This window comes from Gallus gallus, chromosome W, assembly GCF_016699485.2.
Source record: "Gallus gallus isolate bGalGal1 chromosome W, bGalGal1.mat.broiler.GRCg7b, whole genome shotgun sequence".
NCBI lineage: Eukaryota > Metazoa > Chordata > Aves > Galliformes > Phasianidae > Gallus > Gallus gallus.
The window spans coordinates 6,991,383-7,014,818 of NC_052571.1; the positions used below are offsets into that span (position 1 = coordinate 6,991,383).

At 41.4% G+C, this 23,436-nt stretch overlaps 1 protein-coding gene and 1 pseudogene across 5 annotated transcripts in view; one reads left to right on the forward strand and one right to left on the reverse strand.

The window, feature by feature from the left end:
- LOC431003 (E3 ubiquitin-protein ligase KCMF1-like) overlaps positions 1–23,233 on the forward strand; it is a 102,698-nt gene extending 79,465 nt beyond the window's left edge. For 4 of the 5 annotated variants that reach the window (XM_025144583.3, XM_025144584.3, XM_025144585.3 and 1 more), the window contains 4 exons: positions 6,609–6,710; positions 13,001–13,175; positions 19,891–20,170; positions 21,835–23,233. In XM_025144583.3, the coding sequence (XP_025000351.1) occupies positions 6,609–6,710; positions 13,001–13,175; positions 19,891–20,170; positions 21,835–22,096 (819 nt within the window). In that variant the 3' untranslated portion in view covers positions 22,097–23,233. Of the gene's footprint in view, positions 1–6,608; positions 6,711–13,000; positions 13,176–19,890; positions 20,171–20,760; positions 20,932–21,834 lie in introns of all 5 variants that reach the window. The other variant, XR_003072116.3, reaches the window with a different exon arrangement.
- On the reverse strand, positions 14,628–16,532 carry LOC121108180 (annotated as a pseudogene).
- Positions 23,234–23,436: the final 203 nt, after the last annotated feature.

The following is a 23,436-nucleotide window of genomic DNA, read 5'->3' on the forward strand; positions in this document are numbered from 1 at the left end:
GTTTGGTTTGGAGACTGTCAAACTTGGACTAGAAGGTGTCTTGTTCGGATTGGAGGGTGTCATGTTGAGATTGAAGGCTGTCTAATTCTGTTTGAAGGCTGTTGAGTTTGTATTGAAGGGAGTCTTAATCGTATTGGAAGGTGTCTCGCTCAGATTGGAAGGTGCCTTGTTCATTTCAGAGGGTATCTTGTTCAGATTGGAGGTCTTTTTTCTAGGATTGGAGATTCTCTCTCTCAGACTGGAGACGTTCCTTTTCAGCTCAGAGATTCTCTCGCTCAGTCTGGAGATTCTGTTTCACAGCTAGTAGACTATTTCTGGATCTGGAGATTCTCTCTTTTGGCACAGAGACTCTCCCTTTAGGTTTCAGTGACTCTATCCTTCTCTGGGATAGTATTGAATAAGGCCTGATAAGCATAAGCCAGGCCCCAAATCATTTGTGCCTCCTCAGATCTGCCTAGGCCACAACATCTCTGTCTCAAATATCTGTTAAGGCTCTCAGGATCTTTTAGGTGTTAAGGAGTAAAGTTCCATGACACCGAACATGTCCATCTCTCTAAAGTCTCTCCCAAGTCTCTCCACATACCCTGCCACTCAGTATTCTCTGGCTTTGGGGAAGGCTTCCTCAACATATTATAGTTACAGATACTGATGAGGAGTCCATTCAGGGAGACTGACAACATGATCATCATGATCATTGGATGAGCATTCAAAAACAGCATAAATGATTCAAGGGAGAGACTGGGAGACTGTTTAAAAACGACAAGTTCTGTAGAATTAGCAATCTGGAGTTGTATGCCACATTGTATGCAGATACCAGGTAGGTATTTCCTTCAGTGTTTTCAGTTGATTATATATACTTATAGCTCCATAGAGCAGAGTGACAAACTTAATTAAGGGCCCAGTATGTTCTGAGCATTAAGAAAGAAAAAATGATGGAATGCATTCCCCTGGATAGTAGTTCTATAAGAGAAAGCTTTTTTTTTTTTTTTTCTTTTTACAGAAGCAAGCTAGGAGCACTCAGAAAGTTTACAAATATCCCAGAATATTGGCAGTCCACCTGGACTTTCCAAGGTGCGAGAGCAGAGAGAGATTCATTATAAAAGCCAAAAAAGGGGTCTATGCCCACATTCTCCACCAAGAATGTCAACAGTTTACCGGCTGGTATGGCCCAGTTCCGTGACTAGTGGGGTGGGGGGGACCCAGGGACCCACACCCCAGGAAAGGGAAAAGGGGTGAAGGACAAAAGGGTAGGGAGATAGGCCTAAAAACAAAGCAGTGGCAACAATCTGAGGAGAATCAAACTAATTTACTAAATAAGATATTGGAATGCAAGATAACACACTAGAATACAATATAATACAATATAATTAGAATTGTAGTTAATAAATCAAATAAAATGAGAGAGGGTGCCCGAAAACCGAAGGCCTTACTCTAATGCTGAGGCAATATGGCTGGGAGCAGAGATGAGCCAGAAGATCAAAAGGAGGGGTCAAGTGATCTACGAACGGTTTTTATCTTTCCCTCTGAGCGGAAACAGTAACAGAACAGTGAACAGTCCTCTGGGAGATGTAGTTCTTCTCTTCTGGAACACATACCAGGAACTGGAGCATTAACTCTTTAACTCCCAGTGCACTGCATGATGTAATGATGTGAAATACCAATAACAAAAAATCATAAAACCATGACAGTCTCCAAGGATGGGGCATCCACCACCTTTCTGGGCAACCAGTTCCAGTGCCTCACAAGACTTATTGGAAAGAAACTTCTTCCTTATATCCAATCTAAATTTCCCCTCTTTTAGTTTGAAACTATTTCCCCTTGTATTATCACAACAGATCCTGCTTAAGAATCTGTCCCCTTCTTTCTTATAGCCTCCCTTTAGATACTGAAAGGCTTCTTTCAAAGTCATCCCGGAGCCTTCCCTTCATCAGGGTGTGCAGTGGAATTGCCAGGTCACAGCCTGAACCAGTACGCGAGCACATGGGTGCCTGCAGTGGGGGGAGTCTAAATCCTCTCTCTCACTGTCTCAGTGGTGCTTCCAGTCATGCTTCCAGAAGCATGTATGCACTCAGAGCTTGCGCAGTTTGCCCCCCCCTCCTTTTCTGGTGCGTCAGAGTACGAACGGGAGAAGGCTGCATTCCTCAGCTCATCCTTTTTTCCAAACTGTTGCTGGGAGGGGTGAGTTAATTCCTCTTTCTTTGATATCTTGTTCTATAGCACCTGTATCTCAAATAAAGGCTCTGTCATCACCTTTGTTTGCTTTACAGGGTGAACAGCCCCAGATCTCTCAGCCTGTCCTCATAAGGGAGGTGTTCCATCCCTTGGATCATTTTTATGGCTGTCCTCTGGACACGCTCTAACAGGTTGATGTCTCTCCTGCACAGAGGGCTCTATATCTAGGCGCAGTACTCCAGCTGAGGTCTCACCAGCACAGAGTACAGGGATGGAATCATCTCTCTTGAGCTGCATGGCCATCTAGAATGTGGCTTGCATGTCACTGACACCAATGATGAAACGGAACACCCACCGCCTCACTGTGCTAACATCCACTGTTTGGTCTCCATCAACATTTACGAAGCATCAATGAATGTCAATGGGTGCAATTTTTTCTGCATGGAGGAATTCATTGACACACCTTTGCTTCATACACACTTCCATGTCTGGTATCATTTTGTCAGACTCCCCCTCTGCTGCCATCTGTCACACAGCAACAAAATGCAGTGGAATACTGTTGGAAAGATTCAGCCTCTACTGTCATCCCACCAACATTCGTCTCTGATACTGTGGGACAAAATAAAAAAATAGGAGGCATTACTTTCAGAGCACATTTATATCCAATGCATTAATGATAACTGGTAACTTTTTTCCTCCTTACACATCTGTTCTGTTCTGCTATATCATAGAATCAAGGTTGGAAAAGACCCACAGGATCACCCAGTCCAACCATTCACCCATCACCAATAGTTCTCACTAAACCATGTCCCTCAACACAACGTCCAAACATTCCTTGAATACCTCCAGGGTCGGTGACTCCACCACCTCTCTGGGCAGCCCATTCCAGGTCCTGACCACCCTTTCAGAGAAGTAGTATTTCCTAACGTCCAGCCTGGACCTTCCCTGGTGCAGCTTGAAGCCATTACCACTAGTCCTATCACTAGTCACCTGAGAGAAGAGGCTGACCCCCAGCTCACCACAACCTCCTTTCAGGTAGTTACAGAGAGCAATAAGGTCTCCCCTGAGCCTTCTCTTCTTCAGACTGAACAATCCCAGTTCCTTCAGCCACTCCTCATAAGGCCTGTGCTCCAGACCCCTCACCAGCTTTGTTGCCCTTCTCTGAACACACTCTCAGGTGAATCTCATCCGGCCCCATGGACTTGTGGCAGTCCAGTTGGAGTAGTAGGTCTCTGACTGTACCCTCCTGAATTGTGGGGGGTTTAGTCTGCTCCCCAGCCGAGGCTACCAGGTCAGAGACTGGAGTACCCTGAGGATAACTGGTCTGACTTTTAAAGACAGACGTAAAGAAGGCATTGAGAACCTCTGCCTTTTCCTTATCCTCAGTGGTCACATTCCCAGCCTCATCCAGTAGAGAATGGAGATTCTCCCTGGTCCTCCTCTTACTGCTGATATATTTGTAAAAGAGTTTACTGTTCCATTTTACCCCAGCAGCCAGGTTGAGTTCAGACTGGGCTTTTGCCTTTCTGATTTTCTCCCTGCACATCTTAACAACTTCTTTGTATTCTTTCCAGGTTGCCCGTCCCTTCTTCCACAGGAGGTAGATTCTCTTTTTCTCCTGGAGCCTCAAGAATAGCTCCCTATTCATCCACGCCGGTCATCTTCTGCGCCGGCTCATTTTGTGGCTCAGAGGGACAGCCTGCTTCTGCACCTTTAAGACTTCCTTCTTGAAGAGCGACCAGTCATCTTGTACCCCTTTACTCTCTAAGACTGAGCCCCAGGGAACTCCCCCTATTAGTCTCCTGAACAATTCAAAGTCCACCCTCCAGAAGTCCAAGGTAGCAGTTTTGCTGTTCCCTCTCCTGCCTCCACCAAGAATCGAGAACTCTACCATGTCGTGGTCACTCTGCCCAAGACAGCCCCCAACCTCTACATCTCCCACCAGACCTTCTCTGTTTGTGAACAGCAGGTCTAACGGGGCAGCTCCTCTCGTAGGCTCTCTCACCAGCTGCATCAGGAAGTTATCATCCTCCATACGCTCCAGAAACCTCCTAGACTACTTCTTCTGCATTATGTTGTATTCCCAGCATATGTCAGGGAAGTTGAAGTCCCCCATGAGGACAAGGGCTGCCGATCACGCAGCTTCTGCCAGCTGCTCGTAGAACACCTTATCTGTCTCTTCATCCTGGTTTGGCGGTCTATAACAGATGCTCACCAGGATGTCTGCCTTGTCAGCCCTTCCCTTGTTCTTTACCCATAGGGATTCAACCTTATCATCCCCAGCCATAAGCTCAGTAACATCAAAGCACTCTCTAACATAGAGAGCCACGCCACCGCCCCTCCTTCCTTGCCTATCCTTCCTGAAGAGTTTGTAGCCATCCATTGCAGCACTCCAGTCATGGAAGCAGTCCCACCATGTTTCCTTAATGGCAATTAGGTCATAGCTTGCCTGCTGCACAATGGCTTCCAACTCTTCTTGTTTGTTGCCCATGCTGTGTGCATTGGTGTAGATGCACTTCAGCTGTGCCCCTCACCTCACCCCTAATCCCATTACCACTCCCCCAGACTCATCTCTAGCAGGCCTGGTTTTATCCCCTTCCCCCTTCATATCTAGTTTAAAGCCCTCTCTATATGTCCATTTGTATTGCTTTGGTAGTGTTGGAAGATTTGGAAAGTAGAATCTATTAAATTGAAATTCTGAGCGAAAGGGGAAAGAAAATGTAACACAAGACTCTCCTTAGAATGCCATTGCCTTATAATCGGTGCTACTTCCTAAAAATCACAGAATGGCTTGGGTTGGAAGGGACCTCAAAGATCATCTAGTTCCAACCCCCTTGCCATGGGCAGAGTTGCCAACCACTAAATCAGGCACTAGATCAGGTTTCCCAGTGCCTGCCCCATCCAGCCTGGTCTTGATCACCTCCAGGGATGGGTGCATCCATAACTTCTCTAGACAGCCTGTTCTGGCACCTCACCACCCTCTCAGTGAAAAAATTCCCTCTGACATCTAATCTATATCTCCCCTCTCTTAGTTTGAATCTGTTCTCCCTTGTCCTATCCCTATTTACCTGTGTAAAAAGTTGATTTCTCTCCTTTTTATAAGCTCTCTTGAAGTATGAGAAGGACACAATGAGGTCTCCCCAGAGCTGCCTTTTCTCCAGGCTGAACAAGCCCAGCTCCCTCAGCCTGTCTTCATAGGAGAGATGCTCCAGCCCTCTGATCATCTTCGTGGCCCTCCTCAGGATCCACTCCAACAGCTCCACATCTTTCTTATGTTGGGGGCCCTAGACCTGGACACAGTACTTCAGATGGGGTCTTACAGGGGCAGAGTAGAGGAGGACAATCACCTACCTCATCCTGCTTGCCACCCTTCTTTTCATGCCACCCAGGATACTGTTGGCCTTCTGGGCTGCAAGCACATGCTGCTGGCTCGTGTCAAGGTTTTTGTCCACCAGAATCTCCAAGTCCTTCTCCGCAGGGCTGCTCTTGAGGAGTTCTTCTCCCAGTCTCTAGATATATCTGGGATTGCCCCAACCCAAGTGATCCCATCGTCTATGTCACTGATAAAGATGTTAAAGAGTACCAGTCTCAAGATGGACCCTTGGGAGACATCACTCAAGACCAGCCTCCACCTGGACATAGCCATTAACAACAACCCTCTGGCTGTGACCTTCCAAACAATTCCTTACCCACTGAATAGTCCAGACTTCAAATCCATACCTCTCCAATTTAGAGATAAGGATGTGGTAGGGGACCATGTCAAAGGCTTTGCAGAATTCCAGGAAGATGACATCAGTTGCCCTTTCTTTGTCCATCGATGCCATCACTCCATCATAGAAGGCCACCAGATTGGTGAGGCATGATTTGCCTCTGGTGAAGCCATGCTGGCTGTCTCAGATCACCTGCTTGCCCTTCATGTGCCTTAACATCTCTTCCAGGAGAATCTCTTCCATGATCTTCCCAGGCACAGAGGTGAGGCTCACTGGCCTGTAGTTCCCTGGCTTTTCCTTTCTCCTTTTTCTAGAAATGGGAGTGATGTTTCCCTTTTTCCAGTCACCTGAGACTTTGCCTGACAGCCATGAGTTTTCAAATACCATCAAGAGTGGCTTGACAACCACATCAACCATCTCCTTTAGGACCCTGGGATGCATGTTTTAAAGCCGAAACACTGCAGATGGGATGCGAAAATTTTACTTTTTGGTCTCTGCGGTATTATTAAAGCATAATTAAAAAGAAAAGTGGATCTTGAAAAGATGCTAAAATTAAAAGATGCATTTGAACACGTTTACTACTTTAAACCCTTAGCTGTCTAGATGCAAGATTAGAGTGTGATATTTAAAGTATCAGAAATTAGGTGATCAACTTGGAATGATGTGTTTTGTGATTTGTTTAAAGTTGGTTGTGTTTGTTTTGTTTTTCTTACTTTGTTGTTTCAGATTTGTCCAATATGTGCAGCATTACCTGGAGGGGATCCTAATCATGTCACAGATGACTTTGCAGCTCATCTTACACTGGAACACAGAGCTCCTAGAGATTTAATATCCTTTCTTAAGTTGAGGAAAAAGCTGATAGTTGTAACTACTTGTTTTGACTTTTGTAGTCAAGTGGCTACATCTGTTTTGCTTATTTTTTAGAACTGGTGTTTAGTTATTGGGGATCTGTATATCTGAAAATTTACATATATATAATCACCTAAAGCCCATGAACATTATGTAGCTAGACAGTGTGGGCGTGTGTTTCTTTTTGTTTTATTCCTGATAGTCAAACCTTTAAAGATGCTTCTGACACTAAGCTACTTCTTTCTGCACTGCAGTTTTTACCCTCTTTGGTCATTAGTACTGATGCCATTTAGTGTAGGTGAAAGTAGCAATCTGAATGCAGTAGTATTTTACAGATAATGATGTGACTTAAAGCAGTAAATTTCACCAAAAGTAAATGTGTTAGAGGATGCTTTAAATTTTGTTGAAATTGAGTGGTTTTAAGTGTTTGATTAATTTTATCACTGTATTTCAATAGGAATAGTTTCAAGCTGTTATTACTTGACATATTTTAGATATAACTAGAACAGCTATTAGGAGTCTTTCTAGGAATTAGGGCTATCTTTCAAATATCTCCAGAATGTGGTGATATAACTACTCTTGATGATAAGAACTCAAACTGTCAGTTTCTTTACACAATTTTCTTTTGCGTTACTTGGCCTTAGGAATAGTAACATGGCTTGATTTTTTGCTGTGCATATACCTACAACATAATTTCAGAAGGTATTCCATGGAAGTACAAGCCATCATGAAAAGCTGTGATCTCTATAAATTGTTTATCTTTCTGTATCTCATTTAAAAACAATCAAACAAAAAAAACATCACTCCTACTGTAATTTGATAGTGCCTTTTTTCAGGACTTCTTAAAAGAAAAAAAAAAAATCAAGACCTAACAATTCAAATTCGTTATATCTACCAGTAGTAACATTAGAGGAAATGGTTTCACTCTGGTTGTGATCTGTATATACATTTAAATTTATTAGCATTTAATTTGTTCCAACTGAACAGTGAAATTAACTTCCTACTGAAGTGAATTAATGATGTGTTTGATTAGCATTTGCACTTCTGGAGCTTTTCATAGAATCATCAAATCATTAAGGTTGGAAAAGACCTCTTAAGATCATCTACTTCAACCATCCACTTACCACCAACATTGCCCACTAAACTATGCCCCTAAGTACCATACCTACATGTTTCTTGAACACTTCCAGGTACAGTGACTCCACCACCTCCCTAGGCAACCTGTTCCAGTGACCTACCATGCTTTTGGAGAAGTTTTTCCTAATATCCAACCTGAACCTCCCCTGGTGCAACTTAAGGCCATTCCCTCTCATCCTATCACTAGTTACTCAGGAGAAGAAGCTGACCCCCACCTCGCCACACCCTCCTTTCTGGTGGTTGTAAAGAGCTAAAAGATCTCCCCTGAGTTTCCTTTTCTCCGGAAGAAACAGTCCCAGTTCCATCAGATGCTCCTCATAGGACGTGTTCCAGACCCCTCACTGGCTTTGTTACTCTTCTTTGGATGTGCTCATTCCAGCGCCTCAATGTCTTGTAGTGAGGGGCCCAAACATGAATGCAGTACTCGAGGTGCAGCCTCACCAGTGCTGAGTACAGAGAGGCGATCACCTCCCTGTTCCTGCTGGCAACACTATTCCTGATACAAGCCAGGATGTCATTGGCCTTCTTGGAACACTGCTGGCTCATGTTCAGCTGAGCATCAACCAACACCCCCAGACCCTTCTGCATAACCTTCCAGCTACTCTGCCCCAAGACTGTAACATTGCCTGATGTTGTTGTGGGCAAAGTGCAGGACCTGGCACTTGGTCTTGTCCCATACATGCCATGTGATTGCACTCAGGACAATCTGTTCCATAACCTTCCCTGGCACCGAGGTCAGGCTGACAGGCCTGTAGTTCCCTGGATCCTCCTTACAATCCTTCTTGTAGATGGGAGTCACATTGGTAAGCCTTCAGTCATCTGGGACTTATCCTGTTGACCAGGACTGCTGATAGATGGTGGAAAGCAGCTTGGCAGTCACTTCCACCAGCTCCCTCAGCACCCTCAAGTGGATCCCTTCTGGCCTCATGGAGTTGTGACTGTCCAGGTGGAGTAGGGGGTCTCTTACTGTTTCCATCTGAATTGTGGGGGTTTATTCTGCTCCCCATCCCAGACTTCCCAGTTAGGAGGCTGAGTACCCTGAGGATAACTGGTCTGGCTATTAAAGACAGATATAAAGAAGGCATTGAGAACCTCCACCTTTTCCTTATCCTCAGTGGTCATGTTCCCTGCCACATCCAGCAAAGGATGGAGATTCTCCTCGGCCCTCCTCTTACTATTAATGTATTTGTAAAAACATTTTTGTTTTCTTTTACTACAGTGGCCAGGTTGAGCTCATGCTGGGTTTTTGCCTTTCTAATTTTCTCCCTGCATATCCTAGCAATTTCCTTGTGTTCTCCCCAAGTTGCCTGTCCCTTCTTCCACAGGAGGTTAACACTTTTCTCACAGAGTCTCAGCAAAAGTTCCCTGTTCAGTCACACCAATCTTCCTTCCCACTGGCTCATCTTATGGCACACTTCCAGCAAACTTGGAGCTATATGATTTCCATCGTTTTCAGCAAGTAAAAAATTGCTTTAAAAGCATTTAATAAAATTACATATTTAGGCCAAGTATAGGACATTTTTTGCTTCCAGTTCTCCCAAAATTAAAATAATAGAAATCATAGACTCATAGAATGGCTAAGGTTGGAAAGGACCTTAAAGGTCATCTAGTTACAACCCCCTTGCCATGGGCAGAGTTGCCAACCACTAAATCAGGCTGCCTAGAGCCCCATCCAACCTGGTCTTGAATGCCTCCAGAGATGAGGTATCCACAACATACTGGACAACATGTTCCAGTGCCTCACCACCCGCTGAGTAAAAAAATTATTCCTAACATCTAACTTAAATTGCCCCTCTTTTAGTTTATATCCATTCTCCTTGCCCTATCACTATCAGACTGTGTAAAAATTAAATCTCCATCTTTTGTATAAGGTCCCTTGAAGTACCTTTAAAAGTCAAAATGAGGTCTCCCCAGAGCTGCCTTTTCTCCAGGCTGAACAAGCCCAGCTCCCTCAGCCTGTCTTCATAGGAGAGATGCTCCAGCCCTCTGATCATCTTCGTGGCCCTCCTCAGGATCCACTCCAACAGCTCCACATCTTTCTTATGTTGGGGGCCCTAGACCTGGACACAGTACTTCAGATGGGGTCTTACAGGGGCAGAGTAGAGGAGGACAATCACCTACCTCATCCTGCTTGCCACCCTCTTCATGCCACCCAGGATACTGTTGGCCTTCTGTCAACGGTTTGGGCTGCAAGCACATGCTGCTGGCTCGTGTCAAGGTTTTTGTCCACCAGAATCTCCAAGTCCTTCTCCGCAGGGCTGCTCTTGAGGAGTTCTTCTTTCATCATCATTTGAGGAGTTCCTTCTTTCATCATAGAAGAGGTGCTCCAGCCCTCTGATCATCTTTCTGGCCTTCCTCTGGACTTGCTCCAACAGTTCCACATCTCTTGTGCTAGTAGCCCCAGAAAATGAAAAGTTAAAGCATATACATAGATTGCTCCGAAAGTAATGCTTTCTATTTATTTCCATGGAAAGTACAAGATACAAAGAGCACAATAGCACTGTTTGATAGAGCAAATTATCAGCTACAAAGCACTATTTTTCAACATAGTCACCAGCATTAACTTTGCATTTTTGCTAGCGATGAACAAGAGCCTGCATGTCACGCTCATGAAAGTCTGCACCAGCAGAGCTGACAGTGTTTCACATCTGCTATGATGGCATCATTGCTGGGAAAATGTTGCCTACGCAGTCCCTCTTTCATCAGCCCAAACAGGTGGAAGTCAGAAGGCACCAAATACAGACTATACAGTGGATGTGGTTGAACAGTCCATCGAAGATTGGCAATGCACTCTACAGTCTTCAGAATGGTATGGGACCTGGCGTTATCATGTTGCAAGATAAATGTTGTCTTCTTCTCTGGCCTGACTCTGGAAGTTTGAGTCTTCAGCTTGGTCAGTGTTGCGATGTAGCAGTGAGAGTTGATGGTTTGTCCAGGTTCCGGGAAAATATCACACCTTTCCTATCCCAAAACACAGTGCACATCGCTTTACCCGCTGAGGAACGTGTCTTGAACTTTTTCCTCATTAGGGAATTCACATGTTGTCACTCCATGGACTTCCATTTTGACTCTGGCTCGCAGTGGTGACACTGCGTCTCATCACTGGTAGCGTTGAAATCCAGGAAACTGCCACCTTCAGCCCCACATTGGTTCAATAGGCCCTGAAAAACTTGCATATGCTGTTCTTGCTGTTTTTGTGTATGCATTCGTGCAACCCACCTGGCACAAATTTTGCAGTATTCCAACATTGCCTCCATTGATTCCAATGCATTGAAGCTGATATTCATCTCCGTACACAGTTCCCTGGTTGTAAACTGCCAATTTGCACAGATGAGCTGATCGAGATGCTCTTCATTTCATGGTGTGGCAGCTGTTCATAGCTGTCCAGAATGTGGCTTGTCTTTCACATCACTGTCGCCACTGCTGAAAGGCACCACCCACCTCCTCATTGTGCTGACATCCACTGTTTGGTCTCCATCAACATTCAGCAAGCATCGATTAATGTTAATGGGTGCAATTTTTTCTACGTGGAGGAATTCAGTGACACACCTTTGCTTCATATGCACTTCCATGTCAGACACCATTTTATCACACTGCCCCTCTGTTGCCATCTGTTGCACAGCAACAAAATGTAATGGAATATTGTTAGAGAGATTCAGTCTCTACTGCCATACCACCAACATTTGCTTCTGATATAATGAGCCAACATATTAAAATAGAAGGCAATACTTTTGGAGCAGCCCAGTATAACTTTTCCAGTTCTTTGTAATTTTCACAAATTATTTTATTTTTTTTATAAAAGAGCATGTCTTTTTTTTTTCCCAAGATAATATAATAACAGGAAAGATGACTAACTGCACAGAAGTTATATGTTATTTAAAAAAAAAATTAGTCACTTGTATCTACTGAATGACTAATGAAAAGTGTTAAATTTCTAGATGTCAAACTCTGATATATAGAATTGATATATAGACAAGATATGTCTATATAAGACAACTGATAATATATATGAAAGCTAATCTTACTAAAAAGAGAGAAGTGGATATCCATAATTACTATCTACTAAGCTCACAAAATAATGTAACACAACTGGAAGTGATATTTATTTTAAGAGTAAACTGAACACAGAACAGTTGTCAAATCATCAACTATCACTATAATTTACACTTTTTTTTTTTGCTAGTGTAAGTGGGTTTAAAATGTTTATCTGAAAATTGAACACAAATGATAGGATTATAGGACATTTCTAGAAATGCAGGATAAGGGGGAAATAAAAGAAGTGGGTTTGGTTTTTTTTAATGCTCAGAGATGAAAATACATTTGCAAGCATGTACATGGTAAGAATAAAGACACATAGCAAAGAATTAGAGTAATGAAAATTATGACAGAAATGCAATAAATTTATTTTTAAGGATAACGATTTCATAGGCCCAGCTACAAAGGGCTAGAAGCGTACACTTTCTGATATAGCATCTTCAAGTGAATCCATCAGGGACAATAGAAATATCTCCCCAAAGAGCTGTTCTTTTCCCATAATATAAAGCTCTCATTCCACAAAGAGGTTTGGAATGCAATGGTCTTAATTTTGCATCTGTCAGAGGTGTAGTTAATGATAGTAGTGGGCCAGATTTTCTTTCTTTTCTCCAGAGAGCAGATTCTCAAATAGGAACCCCAGGTCCTCTGCAATTAAGAACTATGTCAGCTCATCTCAGAGGACTTCTTGCCATTCTATATTAGGGAACTCGAAAATACATTTTTTACTTTTTTTTTTTCAAAAATTCTCTTCAGAGTGTAAAGTGATTATAAACAAATCCTAATTTTGACGTTAAAATCCTTGTGTCTATTGAGTAATGTCTTCTGCTGAACATGTATCATCTGTTTAAATTACCTGGTTGAAAACTTATATACAAAAAGCAGGAAATCCATCCTGACATTTTTAGACATGATAAGAAGCCCAAGAAAGATTAATTTGGTGTGAGCAGCCCTGAGTTCCTTGGGTTCGTGTCTATAGGTCTGACTGGCACTGTGGCTATTATTGCATTACACTTCAGAAGTTGAATAATTGTCCCCTACTAAATTTTCTTGCTGTTTAATACTTTATATCAAATGATTTTCCTTAACTGCTTGTTTATGATGAATCTAGTGGTGTCCGACACGTACGTAGAATGTTTCACCCAGGCCGGGGTTTGGGAGGCCCCCGTGCACGTAGATCAAACATGCACTTTACTAGCAGTTCCACTGGTGGGCTTTCATCTTCTCAGAGTTCATATTCTACAAGCAATAGAGAAACCATGGATCCTATAGCTGGTAAGAGCTGTAACCACTTATTTTAGTTCAGACTCCTTAAATAGACTTTGAAACAAAATTCAAAATAATAGTAGGTGCCTTGTTTTTCTATGTTTTAAAGTTGAATGTGTGTATATGCTTCCCACTGTTATAATTGACGAATGTTTCCTGATGAGCAGTATCCTTGATTAGATTTTGTACCTGGAAGTTTTGAAACAGAAAACACTGGCCTTTAGCTTATGCTTTTCAGTTCAAAGACTTTTAGGCATGATTCACATGACTGACCTATTCATAAGTGGTATAAAAGTGTGGTTGAGGTTGGAAAGGACATTCAGCATAATCTGGTGCAACTCCCTGTTCAAATAGGGACATCTAGAGCAGATTGTTAAAGACCTTGTCCAGTTGAGTTTTGAATATTTTCATGGATGGAGACTCCATAACCTCTCTGAACAACCTGTTTCAGTATTTGACCACCTCACAGAAGGAAAGTGTTTTCTTGTCTTAGTTTCAGCTGGGGTGGAATTGTTTTCTTTGGAATGTCTGGTATGATGCTATGTTTTGGTTCTAGGAGAAAACCAGATAAATTACAGAATGGTTTAGGTTGGAAGGGACCTTAAAGATCATCTAGTTCCAACCCCCTGCCATGGACAGGGTTACTAACCTGGCCTTGAGTGCCTTCAGGGATGGGACATCCACATCTTCTTTGGACAACCTGTTCCAGTGCCTCACCACCCTCTGAGTAAAGAATTTCTGCCTAATATCATAGAATCATAGGATCGTTTGAGTTGGAAGGGACCCTTAAGGTCCTCTAGTCCAATTCCTTTTTTTATTTTCTTCATTTTTTAAAATTTTATTTTATTTTTATTTTTATGCAGTTCCAGCTTAAAAAAAAAGTCAGATGTATAATAGTACAAAACAAGCTGGCTTGGAGAGGGAAAAGCTGTTCTCTTTTGTCCTTCTCCAAGAAGCAGATGGATGTGCCTCCAAGCGCTCTTGTTGTCAGTGCATCTTCCCCATTTCAAGGCTCTGAACAAATCTACAGTGAAGCATCACCTTGAAATGTATTGCTTTCAAGGCAGTGTGTGGACTGTGCTGCCCTCAGAAGTTCCCTCTATGAAGTACACCCACATTCTGCAGGGCAGAGGGATCTGCCCAACATCATTAGCCAGCAGCTGAGTGCTGGCAAGCCACCATCTGTATCTGCACACATCTCTGGCAGCAGTTCCCAAGCCAAGGGGAGAGGTGAAGCTCCACGAATTGAGAGCGAGGGCTTCACATAGCTCCCATGCAGGGAGTGCCCCATGCCAGCTCTGCAGTAATTCCTGTTCTGCTCCCTCTCCAGTCTGCACATGAGCAGCAGGCTAAGTCCTGCCTGCCTGCAGCTGCTGCCAAGGATGGGCTGCATGCAACTGATGGCTTACAAGGTTCATGGGGTTCTGGGAGATGTGCATGGGAAGGTGGAAACTGGCCAGGTGGATGTACATGATTGGAGGGCTGGCATGGATGGAGGAGCTCAGAAATCCTGGAACTTGACGCTCCTGTCAGGCTGGAGGTTAGTCCAGAGTTTGTACATGTGATCTAAGGCTCGAGTAAGGAAAATCCCAATGGTGTTGATCTCCATCAACATTAGATTATCCAGCTTGGCATGGGCCTCCTGTTTCCAGATGAAGCTGTCTGCAGACAGCCGCAGCTTGGCCATCCGTGTGTCCCATGTATCCTTCACCAACATTTGAATCTTGACAGCTTTGGGGATGTTATTTGAGGTGTAGTTTAAGAGCAGCTTTGTGAATTCCACATAACAGAGACTAGGCATGGGAGTGAAGGTGTCCTGGTGTATTCCTGGTCCCAAATTTTCTCCAGTTTTTCTATGTCCATCCACTCCAGGGGAATCAGGTGGCATTTCTACCTCTGCTTCAGATTGATGGCCAACCAGACAGGCACTTCCACCAGCAAACCAGGGTTGAAAGGACCCAGATCCCCCAGTTCCTTCTTGGCTAGGAACTCTGCTTCTCTGACTCCATCATGTAGTTACAACTCCCCTGCCATGGGCAAGGTTGCCACCCACTAGATCAGGTTGCCCGGGGACTCGTCCAACCTGACCTTGAATGCCACCAGGGACAGGACATCCACAACTTCTCTGGGCAACCTGTTCCAGTGCCTCACCACCCTCTGAGTAAAGAATTTCCACCTAATATCTAATGTAAATCTACTCTCTTTTAGTTTAAAGTCATTCCCCCTTGTCCTATCAATATCTGCCCACATAAAAAGTCGATCTCCCTCCTGTTTATAAGCTCCCTTTGAGTACTGGAAGGAATTCAGGAAGGGATCTTTAAGGTCATCTAGTTCCAACACTTCTGTCATGGACACTAGATCAGGTTGCCCAAAGTCCCATCCAGCCTGGCATTGAACATTTCCAGGGAGGGGGCATCCACAACCTCTCTGGGCAACCTGTTCCAGTTTTTTTTTCCATCATTATAGTAAAGAATTTCTTCCTTATATCTGTGGTTTAACCCAGCTGGTGGCTAAGTACCACACAGCCGTTCACTCACTCCCCCCATTCCCAGTGGGATAGGGGAGAGAATTGAAAAAAACAAAGTAGAACTCGTGAGTTGAGATAAAACTATTTGCTAAAATAGAGAAAAGGAAAAGGATAACAATTCTGACAAATATATATATATGTATATATAACAAATGATGTACAAGCAATTGCTCACTACCCACCAATTGATGTCCATCTAGCCCCCCAAGCAGTGGAAGACATTGAGATGAACTCCTACCTCCCTTCAAAACTTCTTCACTTGATGTCATATCATATGGAATATCCCTTTGTCCAGTTTATGTCAGCTGTCCTAATTCTGTTCTTTCCCAGCTCCTTGGGCCCTTCTCTGAGAATGGCCTTGGCTCTGTACAACACTGCTTAGCAGCAACTATAAACATTGGTGTGTTATCAACATTATTTTTCTCCTAGAACCAAAACATAGCATCATACAAGACACTCTGAAGAAAACAATTACATCCCAGCTTAAATTAAGACACATCCCTCTCTTCTTGAGTATCAACTTTACCTCTTATCTTGGTGTCATCCGCAAACTTGCTGAGTCCCAGTGTCTATGTCAGTGACAAAGATGTTAAATAATACCTGTCCCAATAAAGACTCCTGAGGGACAACACTCATCAGTGGTTTCCACCTGGACATCAAGCTATTGACTACAACTCTTCCTTATCTCACAAGTGGTCCATCTGTGAAATCCATGTCTCTCCACGTTTAGAGACAAGGGTGTTGTATGGGATTGTATCAAATGCTTTGCACAAGTCTGGGTAGATGACGTCAGTTGCTCTTCTCTTGACCACTGATGCTGTCACTCCTTCATAGAACATCGCTTGATTGGTCATGCATGATTTACCCTTACCGTGTTGAACGTCTCAAATCACCTCCTTGTCTTCCATAGCCCTTAACATAGTTTCCAGGAGGGAAGATCTGTTCCTTGATCCTCTCAGACAAGAAGATGTGGCTGAGTGGTCGATAGTTCCTCAGATCCTCTCTTGTACCCTTTTTAAAAATGAGTGTGATGTTTCCCAGTTACAGGTGACTTTGCTGCACTGACATGACTTTTTAAATATGATGAAGAGTGGTTTGGTAACTACATCAGCCAGTTCCCTCAGGACCCTGGGATGCATCTCATCAGACCCTGTAGACTTATTGATGTTGTTGAGGTTCTTCGGGTAGTCTCAAACCCAATCTTCACTCACAGTGGGAGAGATTTCACTCCCCAGTCTGTCTTGTGGTTCAGGGACTTCAGGGATGTGGAAAGAATGACTGCCAGTGAAGACTAAGGCAAAAAAAATCTTGAGTACCTCAGCCTTCTCCATGTCTGTAGTCACCAATTCCGCTATCTAATTTATCAGAGGAGTATATTCACTTTAGTCTTCCTTTTCTGACTAATGTACCTGTACAATCCCTTCTTTTTATTTGCATCCCTTGCCAAGTTCAGCTTCAACTGTTCCTTGACTTTCCTGATCCCATCCCTACACATCTGGGCAGCATCCTTATACTCTTCCCAGACCACATGTTCCTGCTTCCAACTCCTGTGCATTTCCTTCTTACACCTCAGTTAGACCAGTAAGTCCTTACTCAATCATGCTGGTTTCCTTCCCTTCCTGCCTGATTTCTTACATGTGAGAATTGAGAGCTCTTGCACTCTCAGAAAGAGTTGCCAGCTCTGATCATTTATACACATTGATAAGATGTCCCCCTTGAGCCTTCTATTTTCCATGCTGAAAAGTCTCAGGTCTCTTTACCTCTCTTCACATATACACAGATCACTCCAAAAGTAAAGCCTCCTATTTATTTCCATGGAAACTACAACAGATACAAAGAGCATAATAACACTATTTGATAGACCAAATTCTTTGCTACAAATCACTATTTTTCAACAGTCACCACCATGCTATGCATTTTTGCCAACAATGAACAAGAGCACTCATAAAAATCTGCATGACCATGCAGAACATGGCTTGTCTTTCACATCACTGAGACCACCATCTCACTATGCTAACATCCACTGTTTGGTCTCCATCAACATTCAGCAAATGTCGATGAATGTCAATGAGTGCAATTTTTTTTCTGCATGTAGGAATTCACACCTTTGCTTCATATGCACTTCCACGTCAGACATCATTTTGGCAGATTGCCCCTTTGCTGCCATCTGTTGCACGGCAGAAAAATGTAATTGAATACTGTTGGGAAGGTTCAACCTTTACTGCCATACCAGCAACATCCACCTCTGACATTGTGGACCAACATAATTAAATAGGAGGAATTACTTTTGAAACAGCCCTCATATATGTATGTGGGTATTTTTAAATGTAATTGTTTCTAACCACCATTACCTACTTTAATGCCATTACTTCCTTCAGTACATCTAACTTTAATTTGCTGTATGCACAGAGGTATTTATGGAAGAAATGAAGAATGTTATCTTTTTTAGCATAAAGTGCTATACTTGAGTTCAGCAAGATGAAATTAGCTCAATTGGAATATTATTGATATACATTTAAAAATATTAATTGAGCAAATCAGATTGCCATTTGAAATACAGACTTGGTGATTTTTAGGAGGTCTTTTAAGTCTTTTTAAATTCTTAAGTAATTCTATTTTGTAAGCACTTTGTTTCATATTTTGGTATAGGAGGGTTGTGGTGGGCAAGATATTTTTAACTTTCAATAATCATGCAGGCCTGTTTTTAGTATTTACAGATATAATCTGTAAGTATTTGTTCAGCTTTGTGATTTTCAAGAATAATTTGTCTATAAAGAAATTGAAAAAAAATGACAAATGAGCTGTTTTTTAGTGAGTTAAGATAGGTCATGAGTCTGAAAAGCACTAGAGTTGATGCAAGAAGGGAGGATGTTTGTGTGTCCTGGAGTGCAAGACTTATTGTTCAGCTCAGTTGGGTGAAGTGACTACCTTAATTTGTTTCAGTCTCACAAGACCTTCCCATTTAGGAGCATAAAATGTGTAATAAAATGGCTTTCCTTTGAGTCTTCTTGTTTGATTGCTTGTTTGAACTAATGTTTTGCATTCAGCAACTGTAGTGTAGTCTGGCTGAGTGTCTATCTCATACTAAGCCTGTGTCTCTAACTCACATCTAACAGTATACTGTTTGGCTATACACAAAGTAATTTTACAAAGTGAGGATAAGTACACCTGCCTTGCCTGGCAGAGTTATGTCTTTTTTTTTTTCATTGGGGTAATAATTACTATATACTACCAGAAGTAGTGACTTGAGCATTTACTGCTTGCATACCAAAAGTTCCTAATACTAAGAGCTACTGCATTGGGCTTTATATCCCTAAGAAATGTCTAGTTTCAAAGGATTTTATCTTGAAAGTAAGATGCAAGGAAATTTTTTTGTCTTATAATATCTTGCAGCTTTAATTATGGTTGGATTGATGTGGAACAAAATAATTTTCTGTCCTTGCATCAAACACAGCAAAGTAGTACTCACAACTTTGTGTGGAATATAATCTGTAGTAAATCACTTACTGTTAACATTTATTTTGGGAAATGCTTAGCGTGGACAGAATTTGTTGGTCTTGAACTTTGAAAGAAAGGAATCCATGCCAGACTTTATTTATAATTGTTAACATTTCTCTATTTCGAGCAAAGGTCAAAAGCTACACACAAAAAAAGCCTGCTCTGGTAAAATATTTTTTATGTCATACAGCATTTGAAAAAGCTTTCTGAAATAAATATTTCCTAGAAATGTCTGAAACAAGGCTGCAATATTTCTGTCTTTCTGCAACACAACTGTCCTCTGGAATATGCATATTGGGTGGAGAATAAACGACCAACTGAAATGAGAACTGAGGTGTTTTCTTAGTCACTAACTATTTTGACTTGAAGATAGCATTTTAGAGAATTATTGCACAGGATATTGCTTATAGGATATTCCCCATAGGTTGACTATTATTGGTTTAAAAAGCTCTGAATCTCTTATGTACAGTTACTCTAGATGACTCTTAATCTTCCTTACCATATGGGCTTTGAGACATGGGATGCTTATAATGGATAGCCAATTAAGCTTTTTCAAATCAATATGATTTGTTCATTAATTTAATGGAAGGCTTTAGAAAGCAAATGAATTAATATATTAGTATTCAGGACATGTGTTGTTGAATTATACATATATGTATTTAATCAAATTTCACTGTATAAATTTCTCTCTTCTGGCAGAACTTTTATCTCAGTTATCAGGCGTGAGACGTTCTGCAGGGCAGCTCAACTCTTCTGGCCCTTCTGCTTCTCAGTTACAGCAGTTGCAGATGCAACTGCAGTTGGAGCGACAGCATGCGCAAGCAGCAAGACAACAACTGGAGACTGCACGCAATGCAACTAGACGCACTAACACAAGCAGCATCCCCACCACTCTTACACAATCTATAGTAGCAACCAATTCATCTAACACAGAAAACAATCAGCAGACTACGCACAATTCCCAGTTTCTTCTTACAAGGTAACTTGTTCTGTGGGTTTAACTTTTCTGCCATTTCTGTTTTCCTCGGCCCTGTTAGAGACAGAACTCAGTGAAACTACTATGTGTTTAGTTAGATATGTGCTTTAGTGTAGCAAAATAGGGTCCTTATCTGCAAATAAATATATCCCAGGATTAATGGACTAATCAGTGAATTGTACAGAATATGCTTATGTTAAAGGTCAATAGCTGTTGCAGAATATCTGTAATTCATAACTCTATATAAAAAAAATATTTCACACTTCAGTGCAGCACCACTGAAAGCAATAAACTTCATCCACTGAATTGTTCTTGAACCTGATTACTCTGTACTTAGAGATGTGGTAGTAGCTTGCACTTTGATACAATTTTCAAAATATTAGAATAATGTTAAATAGCACATCTTGTTGTGTACTGTAATCGTAAGAATGTGATGTTTGGCATTTTTTCAGTTTATGTATTAGTTAGGTGTTTATGTACAGACTTATAGTCGGAAAACTTAGATACACACCATTAGGAGTAAAGCGAAACCAAGGAAATATTACCTGAGTAGTAGTTTGTAGCTGGCCTGAAGGGAATTCTTCTGTTTTCAGAAAACCAACTCCCAAGAGTTGGCTGCAGAAATAGCCCATGGAATCTCAGTGTTCGTGAAAGTGAGAGGCAGTCTCACAGGCATGCTGCATTTCTTCTACGTGTCTAGGAATGTATTTAAAGCTTTAGATTGGAAAATGGATTAGTTGTTTTCTGCAGACCTTGGAAATGAGGTTAGTCTTATAACTTGAGCTATAGCTTTATCAGCTGCTTATAGTTCCAGCCATGGATCTACTTCTGACAGATACCTAATGTAGTTTATCGTTGAGATACTATGCTTTTCTGCACTTGCAACATCTCCTTTTCAAACCCTCTGTATGACTGCTCCTTGGCAATTAATAAATGTTTCTTGCTATTTCTCAATTTCAAGAGAAACATAAGGAATATTACTTTTTCAATTGGATGTCGGGAAAGAACACAGATATTTAAACAGTTGCTGTGTCTATATACATGGTTTGGGGCAAATTATTGCTATCACGCTGATTTTTATATAAACTCATAATATCTCAAAAACTTTTGGAAAATAATAACTTTAATGAAAGTATCTGTAAATTTCAGTACTGATCTTGTCAGCTAGGGTGAAACTGAAGCAAGTAATTTTCTTGTTTCTATTAGGTGATGGTGCATGCATGTACTGTGCTTTGGTAATCTCTGGGCATTGTGTGAAATGATGCATTTTATGCCAGTTTTGAATTTAGAAATTGTACTGGGGACAAAATGAGCACTTCACAGATGACTTGAGAATTTTAACACTTTAAAACAAAATCCCTCTGAAGGGTAAGAAACTTTGGAAATAGCTACTTTTTTCCTTCAGCCTTAGAATCCACTTCTATGATGCTTTTTTGTAGTAACTAGGAGCAAGTTTTTTAAATGTCTGTATTCTTGTTGCATCAGGACTTTCAGGCGTTGTCAGATTTGTACATGTCAAAAGAAGTGCAGCAGTACTCTAGGTTGGTTCCAAAAAGAATGGTTTTCAGATGTTATTCAATGTTCATCAGCACAGCTGCTAGACTTAGTAATAACAAAATGGGCTTTCACTAACTGCAGGTGTTCTTTCTTTCTATGCCACTATGCAGGTTGAATGACCCTAAGATGTCAGAAGCAGAGCGTCAGTCAAAGGAAAGTGAACAGGCAGACCGTAGCTTATTTGTTCAAGAGCTTCTACTGTCCACTTTGATGCAGGAAGAAAGTTCCTCTTCAGATGAGGATGAGCGGGGAGAGTTTGCTGATTTTGGTGCTATGGGATGTGTAGATATTATGCCACTAGATGTTGCTTTAGAAAATCTAAATTTAAAAGAGAATAATAAAGGAAATGAGCCTCTTCCGCCTCCTCTTTGATGGCATCTCACTTTGCAGACAATGTCCTCTGTGCTGTATTTGCCAATGAAAGTGGACAACAACTATCTTGGGTTTGTTTTGGTGATTGTTATTTCAAGTCTGTCACTCTTGTTACGTTGTGTACATTCAAAAGAAGAGCGAAAAGATATATATGATAATCATTTCCACTTAACCAATTTTTACTATTAGCAGGTAAATATAGGTTGCAGTGCAGAGAGAAAAGCTCTGTGTCCTGTAGCTTGACATGCAAAAAGCTCTCCTAATACTCCGCATTCAAATGGAAGGGGGGAAAATGAAAAATCTCTAATGAAGCTGCTGTGTGTATTTATGAATATTAATGAATAAAAATTGCTTGAATGGTTTACCTTAACTACTGCATGATGTTTTTTGAAATGTGCATGAGTTTTAGTGACCTTATCATTTAAAACAATTAAAACATACAAGGAGTAAAGCTATAAAACCCCAACGCTTTCCCATTATTCAAAGATAATGTGACAGAAAAGATTAATGCTTACTAGCAGTTTGTGGCCATGAAATAGCCTTTGAGTAACATATGACCAATGACCTTTCTATATTCTCTCCCAGTGTATTAATGCAAACTCAGCAGTGGGTTGTGTTGTTATTTCCAGGGTGTGATGATTTGCTATATTGTAACCAATATGTTGCCCTGTTAGACATCATAACCATGTAGAATTCAATTTTATATACATATGTAGGAAACAAAAAAACAAGAGCCACTACTGGGAATCTACCACAAAGGGCTTCTGTGTGCCCTAAAACTAAATTTTGTTCACCATTATTTAAAGCTTTCTTTTTTTGTGGTTAATTTCTTTTAAATGTTAAATATACTTTATTCAAGTGTAGATCATGCATATATTCACTGTTGTGGGGGAGAAGTTAACCTGGATTATGTTGTCTTAGTTCTAAGCTTTCACAGTCCTTATCATTTTGAGTTATTTATGTATTTGCTTTGTAGTTTGCAGAGAATTCTCGGTATCAGGAGAGCTTGAGGATCTGATTTCCCAGATACTTTCATGTGTTATAATTGAATTCTTAATGCTAACTTCCTATCAGCCTTTATTTATTGGGGTTTTGGGTTATATTTCTGATATAAAAAAATAAAGCCTTTTTAATTGAGTTGTGACACCTACTTGCCTATACTGTTAATCCTATATGTTTTTAAATAAGGTTTTTGTTTTTTCATAGATTATAATATCCTCAAAACAAGAGACAACAAGGATTTGGTTATTTGGAATATAAAGTTAGATTATGAAGGCAAAAGTGCACACAACTGATTAAAATTAGACTTGAAAATTATGTTGTTACTAATGATGTTCCAA